The sequence below is a fragment of the Gadus morhua genome, chromosome 4 (assembly GCF_902167405.1).
Source record: "Gadus morhua chromosome 4, gadMor3.0, whole genome shotgun sequence".
Classification (NCBI taxonomy): Eukaryota; Metazoa; Chordata; class Actinopteri; order Gadiformes; family Gadidae; genus Gadus; species Gadus morhua.
In genome coordinates this window covers 13,558,015-13,567,471 of record NC_044051.1, presented here as the reverse complement: position 1 = coordinate 13,567,471, position 9,457 = coordinate 13,558,015, and the positions used below count along the sequence as shown (strand labels likewise).

Sequence of the window (9,457 nt, the reverse complement as noted above, 5' to 3'; positions counted from 1 at the left end):
AGCCGCTGTCCATGGTGCTGGATACCGCGGGACGGGGAATGCTGCTGGTCTCTGTCCGGCCTTTTTCTGAGCCTAGAGGAGAGTGTGCTCGTGTGTGTGTGTGTGTGTGTGTGTGTGTGTGTGTGTGTGTGTGTGTGTGTGTGTGTGTGTGTGTGTGTGTGTGTGTGTGTGTGTGTGTGTGTGTGTGTGTGTGTGTGTGTGTGTGTGTGTGTGTGTGTGTGTGTGTGTGTGTGTGTGTGTGTGTGTGTGTGTGTGTGTGTGTGTGTTTGTGTGTGTGTATATTTGTTTGTGTGTTTGTGTACGCGCGCGCCTGTGTGGCCCACATGTGTGCGTATGCGTAATGGTACGCACATGTCAGCGCGCGCGTGCAAGTCCTCCTCATGTTTTACAGCATATGCCTTAACAAATTGACTTGTTACCGACGGTTTCCCCCGGCGTGCCCCTGTTCGGTAACAACCCTTAGCAACACAAGTAGATTTCCAGCTCGTTCTGCGCTCGTTTCTGAGCTTGAACTTGTGCCATGCGCTTAATGAATGCTTGCCAACACCTTTTTATGTGATTAACTTAAGATATTCCTGTCATTGTGGGGCTCTTCCGAGCCGCCGCCCACGAGGCTCCTCCGAGCCACGTGGCCTCGGGTTGGACGGGAACCCCTGACCAGTGGAGGAGCGCTCGCGGGACGCGCATGCGCCTTCCCCCTCCTCTTCCAATCAATGGACCAACAGAAGTGCTTCTCCTTGCCTTGTTAGGGCTACAGCCCGGGTATATAAGGTACCGGCATTTCAGCTTTAGACACCACAGAAGCCACACGCTCCACTCCTGCATCACACCCACCTACCACCGCATACCCCTCACACACACACCGGTACTTGTGTCTCCGTCCCACCCACCCCCCACCCCCCGCAAACACTCCCATCCGATCTCCCACTTTCCCCGGTGGTCGGCTCGGATGAGTTATCCGCTGGACTCTATAGGGAGTCCCTTCAGAACAACCATGGATTCTAGGACGACGAGCTACGGCTACGGCCGCCCAGTCGGCACCGCCTCCAGCGGCTTCCGCTCCCAGACCTGGACCTCCCGGAGCCCGGCACCCGGCATGACCTCCTCCTCCTCCTACAAGAGGACCGTGAACGCACCGGTCTCTCGATCCTACGGGTCCGGGGTCCTTGGCTCCTCCGCCGCCGACGTCGATTACAACCAGAACCTGATGACCGGAGACTACAACAAGCGCAGCAACGAGAAAGAGCAGCTGCAAGGGCTCAACGACCGCTTCGCCGGATACATCGACAAGGTGCACTACCTGGAGCAGCAGAACAAGCAGATCGAGGCGGAGATCCAGGCTCTGCGGCAGAAACAGGTGTCCCGCAGCCAGCTGGGCGACCTTTACGACGAGGAGCTTCAGGAGCTGCGCAACGTGCTCGAGCAGATCCACCATGACAAAGCACAGATCCAGCTGGACACGGAACACATCGAAGAGGACATCCAGCGGCTAAGGGAGCGCTTCGACGAGGAGGCGCGCATCCGTGAGGAGAGCGAGGCCATCATGCGCATGCTGAAGAAGGACTCCAGCGACTCGGACCTGATGAAGTCCGAGCTTGAGAAGAAAGTGCAGTCGCTGCAAGACGAGATCGCATTCATCCGCAACAACCACGAAGAGGAGGTGAGCGAGCTGATCGCCCAGGTGCAGGAGTCTCAGGTGAGCTTCGAGAGGAAGGACTTCCAGAAGACCGACATCACCGAGGCGCTGCGAGAGATTCGCTGCGAGCTCGAGGGCCACTCCAACCAGAACCTGCAGCAGGTGGAGAACCTGTTCATGTGCCGCTACTCCAAGCTGTCGGAGGCGGCAGAGCAGAACAAGGACGCTATCAAGTCCGCCCGGGACGAGATCAGCGACTACCGGCGCCAGCTGCAGACCAAGACGGTTGAGCTGGAATCCGTCCGCGGGACGAGGGACTCCCTGGAGAGGCAACTGAACGACATTGAGGACCGCCACAACAGCGACCTATCCAGTCTGCAGGTGAGACTTATTATTAATTTTAGAAATATTATTTATAATATTAATAATCTTTTATAACACAACACCTTTGCTAAGATAGGCTACTTAGAAAAAATTGCTTTTTGTTTTATATTATTATTAATACTTTTCAGTTGTTTATACATTATAACCCAAGCAAAGATTATTTTTATTATTATTATTACTTTTCATAATGTTACGTACGTAAGACGCTTGCTTCAACTAAATGCATAAATCGGTATATTGTTTATCCGTGTGAAATTGGTTTAAAGTTGGGCTGTTTAATAAACAGGATGGATATATACAAGTGAACACACACTGGCTCACAGTATTTAGTTGGAAACATGCCAGCTCCATCCACATATCCGCCTTTATTATATTATTTTTTTGAATAGACCCCAGTGACCTGTATATCTAATTGGTAACATGATTGAAGACCTTTTGCAGTCAAGTTAGTGTTAAAACATAACTCAATGCTGACATCACCTGGCCGTCCCCGGGACGTGTAGCCCACCGCTCTGACGCTGTAGTCAATAGTGTACTGTCATACTGCAGCAAACAGCCCCCACTCTAACCTTGCTGAGTCAGACGCGCGGGATGATGCCTTCAATTGCAGTTCCTTGACTGTGTCCTTGAAACACACCACGGAGATTTAAAAGTTGCCTATTGTAATAAAAACTAGGGGGGGGGCCTTTGAATTCTGTTAGCTCTCATAGTGCTGCATGATAAATGATTGCAGCAAACTAAGCTATGAATTTTACTAAAGCAAAATAATAAAATAAACATCTTAGCATATTAACATACAACCAAGTTGCTTCAATTAAACCACATTTTCATGAACACTAATGTACATTTACAGTTGAAATATCCCCTTTTAGTGAAATATTATCTTTTTAATATTTATGATCATTTGTATTTCTCCAAATAATGCATAGCTGTAACCCCTGAAGCTCAACCAATCATTACCTCCAGTGGCTTTCCAGTTCCCCTCACCCCCTGAATCGGTGCTGTGTGTGTGTGCGTGTGTGTGCCCTCAGGAGACCATCCACCAGCTGGATAATGAGCTGAAGAGCACCAAGTGGGAGATGGCCCGCCACCTCCGCGAGTACCAGGACCTGCTCAACGTCAAGATGGCGTTGGACATCGAGATCGCCGCCTACAGGTATGGAGCAGTACTGCAGCCCAGGATCACCACTGATGGTGGCTGAGGGTTCATTACTCATGACATCTAAGATACACATACAGTTAATGTGCAGAGCCATGAATCACAATTCCAGTCCCAACGGGTCCACATAAGGACACATCAAGGACCCAAAAACATAATCCCTGTAAGGAGTAAAATGAAAACACTTAATAATGATAACAATGCAACAAAGCAATGAAAAATAAATAAGGAAGTGATTAATTTAGTAATCTCAGTCGAGGAATATGACATATCGTATACAAACCACTACTCACACACTGCTACACTTGTTAACCGATTGGCGTTGACCCCCTTAGGAAACTGCTGGAGGGCGAGGAGACACACTTCAGCACCTACCCCTACCGCGCACCCGTGACCCCCACCAAGACCCTCAAGTCCAAGTCCGAGGCCCCCAAGATGAAGGTGCAGCACAAGTTTGTGGAGGAGATCATCGAGGAGACCCGCGTGGAGGACGACAAGGCCGACATGGACGAGGCCCTGGCCGAGCTGGCCGAGGAGCTGTCCGCCACACTCGCCGACGCCGGCGATGACGCCGAAGACGAGGCCGAAGCAGAGGAGGAAGAGGAAGCCGGAGAGGCCGAGGGAGACGAGGCCGAAGAGGAGGCTGAGGCCGACGACGCAGAACAGGACGAGGAGGAAGTGGTGAGCGCCACGGCGGCCGAGGTCACCGCTAGCGCCCCCGCTGCCGACGATGACAACGACGAAGAGAAGGATGGAGGAGATGAAGTGGAAGCCGAAGCTGGTGATGAAGGAGAGAAAGAGGCAGAGGGAGAAGATGAGGCAGAAAAGGATGAGGATGCCGAGCAAGGTGATGACGCCGAAGCTGAAGACGAGGCTGGAGAGGACGAAGAGGTCGTAGAAGAAACGGTGCTGTGCTCCAAGGACATTGAGGACAAGGAGCAAGAGGAGGCTGAGGCTGAGGCTGAAGCTGAGGAGGCCGCAGACGACGACAAAGATGCAGGCAGCGACAAGGAATCTAAAGGTGAGGACGACAAAGAGGAAGAGGTGAAAGAGGAGGCCACGGTCGAGAGCGAAAAGGACGAGAAGGACGACAAAGAGCAGAAGGTCGAGGAAGTGATCGAGGAAGTGATCGAAGCGGCCGTCGTTGCCAAAACCGAGGTTCCTCAGGTCGGCGCCGCCAAGGCTGAAGCCAAGCCAGAGACCCCCAAGGCTGAGACACCCAAGACCCTTTCGCCCAAAGCCAGCTCTCCTGTTGGATCACCCAAGGCAGCCTCCCCCAAGGCCAGCTCTCCCACCACTGGATCACCCAAGGCAGCCTCACCCAAGGCCAGCTCTCCCGTCGGATCTCCCAAGGCAGCCTCACCCAAGGCTAGCTCTCCCACTGGATCGCCCAAAGCTGGCTCGCCCACTGGATCACCCAAGGCAGCCTCACCCAAGGCAGCCTGCCCTAAAGCCGACTCTCCCACCACTGGATCACCCAAGGGAGCCTCACCCAAGGCTAGCTCCCCTGTCGGATCCCCCAAGGCAGCCTCACCCAAGGCTAGCTCCCCTGTCGGATCCCCCAAGGCAGCCTCACCCAAGGCTAGCTCCCCTGTCGGATCCCCCAAGGCAGCCTCACCCAAGGCTAGCTCTCCCACTGGATCCCCCAAGGCCAGCTCTCCCACTGGATCCCCCAAGGTCAGCTCTCCCACTGGATCCCCCAAGGCAAGCTCTCCCACTGGATCCCCCAAGGCAAGCTCTCCCACTGGATCCCCCAAGGCAGCTTCACCTAAGGCCGGCTCCCCCAAGGCCAGCTCTCCTGTTGGATCACCAAAGGCTGGAACTCCTCCTGCCTCTGAGTCACTCAAACCCAGCTCCCCTAAGGCTGAATCTCCCAAGTCAGAGTCCCCAAAACCAGATTCCCTAAAGGTTGAGCCACCAAAGGCTGAGTCACCAAAGGCAGAGGCCCCTAAGGCTGAGTCACCAAAGGTAGAGGCCCCTAAGGCTGAGTCACCAAAGGCAGAGGCCCCTAAGGCTGAGTCACCAAAGGCAGAGGCCCCTAAGGCTGAGTCACCAAAGGCAGAGGCCCCTAAGGCTGAGTCACCAAAGGCAGAGGCCCCTAAGGCTGAGTCACCAAAGGCAGAGGCCCCTAAGGCTGAGTCACCAAAGGCTGAATCACCAAAGGCTGAGGCTCCTAAGGTAGAGGCCCCCAAGGAAGAGGCCCCTAAAGCAGAAGCCCCTAAGGTAGAGGCCCCTAAGGTAGAGGCACCTAAGGAAGAGGCCCCTAAGACGGAAGCCCCTAAGGTAGAGGCCCCTAAGGCAGAGGCCCCTAAGGCAGAGGCCCCTAAGACGGAAGCCCCCAAAGCAGAAGAGGCAAAGAGCGAAGCAGCAGAAGAACCAAAAGCGGAGACGAAAGACGCCGCCATGAACGGAGGCATGGACAAGAGCCCCGAGGAGAAGCAGAAGGACGATGAGGACGCGCTGGCTAACGGCATGGACGACAGCCACCTGAAGGAGGACGCCAGCCAGAAGGTGGTGATCACCAAGACGGTGGAGACCATCACCACCGGAGAGGACGGAGCCAAGCACGTCACCAAGTCGGTCACCGTGACCGAAACCTTGAAGGAGGTGGACGAGGTGGTGCAGGAGAAGATGGTCTCCATCAAGAAGATGGAGAAGCACTCCACCGAGTCCATCACACAGGTCACCGAGGCCGAGTGAGCAGTCTCCCCCAGGGTCCACAACCGGGGACCCCCCCCCCCCCCCCCCCCCCCCCCCCCCTTTTCCGGAAGGAAGAAGTTGCCGCAAGCAAGCGATCCACCCCCAGAACTAACATAGCGATGACATCTCACAGCTAGAGCGATGTAATACAGACGACGACGACACCACACCTCCACCGCCCGCCACCACACATTCAAATACAAGGCATCCAAGAGAAGCAAAAAAGACGACGCTAAACTAAAAACACACACATGCATGTTGAGGGAAAGCTTTGTGCCGGGCTCGGCTGCGGACGCAGCGGGGAGCCGGCGGGGGGGGTGAGATATTTTAATCTCTTCTATTTTTTCTCTATTTTCTTCCGCAGTGGACGGCAGGGTGGGTGTCTGCATGCGAGCTCAGGGAGGAAGGGGGAGACCCTTCCTCTCTTATGCATATGTACGTACGGATGGGATACACTGTGTGCACGGAGGGTGTGTATAATAGGAGCGCATCGCTATCTATAGATATATATAGAGATAGAGATATATATATACATGGGCGGGGTGGCAATGACAGATATATTGCTGGATATATTTATGAGGTATTTTCTTTGTTTCGTTTTAACGAATGTCTCTGTGGAGGTCGACAGAGGGGATGACCTCTACCCCACAGGGACCGCCGCTCTCTGGAAGTAGCCTTACTGAGTATGTGAAGACACCAACTGAGCCAAAAAAAGGGAAAAACACTTGACACGCACAGCGGAGAATGATAAGGGTGGGGTGGGTGGGGGGGTTGGGGGGAAGCGATTGGTAGATGATCATTATATCATGATCACGGTCATGTACATCATATACCTGACGCAAGCAACTAACGACGCTACGTGAACCCGAAGAAACTCCTAGCCTTAACATGCTTTTTCTCAGTGTCTCTTATGTTTACCTAATCAGTGCAATTGAAAAATAACTACTGTAAATGCGCAAACAAAAAGTGATGCATTCTTGTGTGCATAGGATGGACTTGAATTTAGATAATGAACAATGAATAATGCGGTGCTACTGTTTGCAAATCCCATGTCTTTACTCATGATCTATTTCCCAGCAGCATTTGCTCAATAAATGTCTTACTAAAGTCAAAAACAACTCTCTTGTCTTTCATGGTATAACTAATAGTCAATTTATAATTTACAACGAACATATCAAATTAACAGTGTTGCTTACAATTGGTATACCTCATAAAAGTGTCTTGAATTTCTACTATATAGAGATATAAAAATAATATATAATATATATTTTAAAAACTCTAAAAGCTATTAAAGCTAAATTTTCAATGTCTATATAAAGTGATTAATATAAAATGCCTCATAAATATACAATATTGGCTTTTAAAGCATATTTCAAACTGAAAACATTCAGATCTCAACACGCTCCTCTCTTGGTAGTCAATGCTAACATCCTTAAACGGGATCTACTCATGCTTGCGCATCACAGTGTTCTTAATGAGTCTAGATCAATTTAAACGAGATCTCTGAACGCCGCACTAATCAGCTCAGTGGTTGGAAAGGCGAGGCGGAACGGCGGCGGGGTCACAGCACAGACTCATCGCTCAGCGTCCATGTCCTGAGGTAAAGTGAGTAGTGCAGGGGCACTTTAGAAGCCTCTATCCTGCGGAAGAGTTAAAAGAGGCTTTTCAGTGCAGAGGGAAAGGACTCTGCAGGCTGGACAAGGTTATTGCAGCTCAGCAGAATAGCTGCTGTCACGGTGGAAGGAATCTGTGTGTGTGTGTGTGTGTGTGTGTGTGTGTGTGTGTGTGTGTGTGTGTGTGTGTGTGTGTGTGTGTGTGTGTGTGTGTGTGTGTGTGTGTGTGTGTGTGTGTTTGTGTGTGTGTGTGTGTGTGTGTGTGTGTGTGTGTGTGTGTGTGTGTGTGTGTGCGTGCGTGCGTGCGTGTGTGCGTACGTGCGTGCGTGCGTGCGTGCGTGCGTGCGTGCTTGCGTGCGTGCGTGCGTGCGTGTGTGTGTGCCAACTCCAAGCCAAAAGGTGGCCTTTTCAAAGCCCAATGTCAACTGTCAATTAGACAGCAAAGTGCCCTATCCCTACTATGTATCAACTAAAGAAGTATGCAGTGTGTCTTCTCAAGCAGAAAAAAAGTGGCGGTATGTCTGAATGCACCACCTAGAGGAAACACTGCTATAATACTCCATTGTTGATGTCAATTTGAAATTTTGAACTAATCATTGTGTACAGGTTAAACCAGCCATCCTCACACACACTCAGGCAGATCTCCTGGATGGCAGTGGAGCGACATTGAAATAAACCAGATACTTAACGCCACCACCTGGTTCTCTGGAGGAGCCGAGAAAAGTCACCTACGTGTGGCATCCACCGAGGGGGCGTGTATTAATGGACTTTGCTGCAGTGATGTTTTCAGCATAATTGAAGATAAAACATAGCTAGAATAAAATAGCTAATAATAAATGCAAAACAGTATAAATTTGCAAGCAACCTTGTTACCAGGAGTAGGACATCGAGCGTTGGTGATTTCTATCCTGATGAGCTGGCATGTCAAGTATCAAATAAATAAAATACATATAGCCTACAATTGTATGCTGGGCCAAAAAGAGTGGGGTATTTTGAGCAAAAATGTATTTGAGTAATTCAGAAAAAAAGGATGGTGCCGTTTAGAACAACTGTTCCTCGTGATTGAAGACCGGTCCAAGGTTTGGGTTGCTGGCGGTCAAGCGGTCATGCTATCACAGCAAAAACACAATCAATAAACAGAGCTGTTCATGTCACAGCGCTTTGTCCGCTCCACTGGCACTATACATGACACATTGAAGTACCCAACAGAATGACTTCAGGAGCCAATCACATGAATCACACAAAAACCTCTCAGAAGTCATAACCTCAGAAAACATCTAGCATCTCAATCTTCCACTAACAATCAAGTAATATTGCCAAACAGAACAATATGAAGCCCTTTCAAGCTGAAATAGGTAAGCTTAAGGAACATATCTGTGGTCAATTGTGATTACACTGAGCAAGTGTAGGAAGAGATGCTCTGATAAGGCAGGATTAGACACCATTTAATGCAAAAAGAAAAGGTTTTATTTTTTTATTATTTATTAACACAACAAAACAATAGCACTAATCTCGAAAAAAAATTACACAGAAACGGCAACCAAATTCAATGACACAGGAAGAGATGATTGCCCGTGTGTTCCTCCTTAACAGAGAGAAAAAATTATACATGTACAACCAATATACTATAAAACTAGAAGCCTATTGCTTGAATCTGAATTGGACTCGCCATTAATTGTTGGGCTCAAGTTGGGCTCAAGCTCTCCTTAAACAACCTCACCTGTATACTCAAGAAGCACTAAGTTTCGTCAGTACAGCATATTGAACATATTGAAATATTTGGAAGGAAGTAACCTTAGCCTTGTAGCTCCTAGCCGGTCATGCAGCATGTGATGGTAGTGTTTGACTTGAACTAACTGGTGTTTGTAATCAGCTGTCAGGATTATTGGAGGGTGGAGCTAAAACTTTGTGTTTTTCTGTTGTATTTTTGTGTCCAAGACTAATTTCATTTCTGACAATAAAGTC

General features: G+C 50.0%; 1 protein-coding gene across 1 annotated transcript; it reads left to right on the top strand.

The window, feature by feature from the left end:
• Window positions 1-793: 793 nt before the first annotated feature.
• On the top strand, window positions 794-6,994 carry nefma (neurofilament medium chain a). The gene is made up of 3 exons (XM_030355110.1): window positions 794-2,017; window positions 3,052-3,176; window positions 3,515-6,994. Exons 1-3 carry the CDS (start codon window positions 950-952, stop codon window positions 5,877-5,879), a joined length of 3,558 nt encoding a protein of 1,185 aa, XP_030210970.1. The 5' UTR covers window positions 794-949; the 3' UTR covers window positions 5,880-6,994.
• The last annotated feature ends 2,463 nt before the right edge of the window (window positions 6,995-9,457 follow it).

Coding starts and splice junctions, on each gene's coding strand:
- nefma (XM_030355110.1), top strand. CDS start 950: ATGAGTTATCCGCTGGACTCTATAGGGAGTCCCTTCAGAACAACCATG. Junction 2,018..3,051: donor GCGACCTATCCAGTCTGCAG/GTGAGACTTATT, acceptor GTGTGCCCTCAG/GAGACCATCCACCAGCTGGA. Junction 3,177..3,514: donor ATCGAGATCGCCGCCTACAG/GTATGGAGCAGT, acceptor TGACCCCCTTAG/GAAACTGCTGGAGGGCGAGG.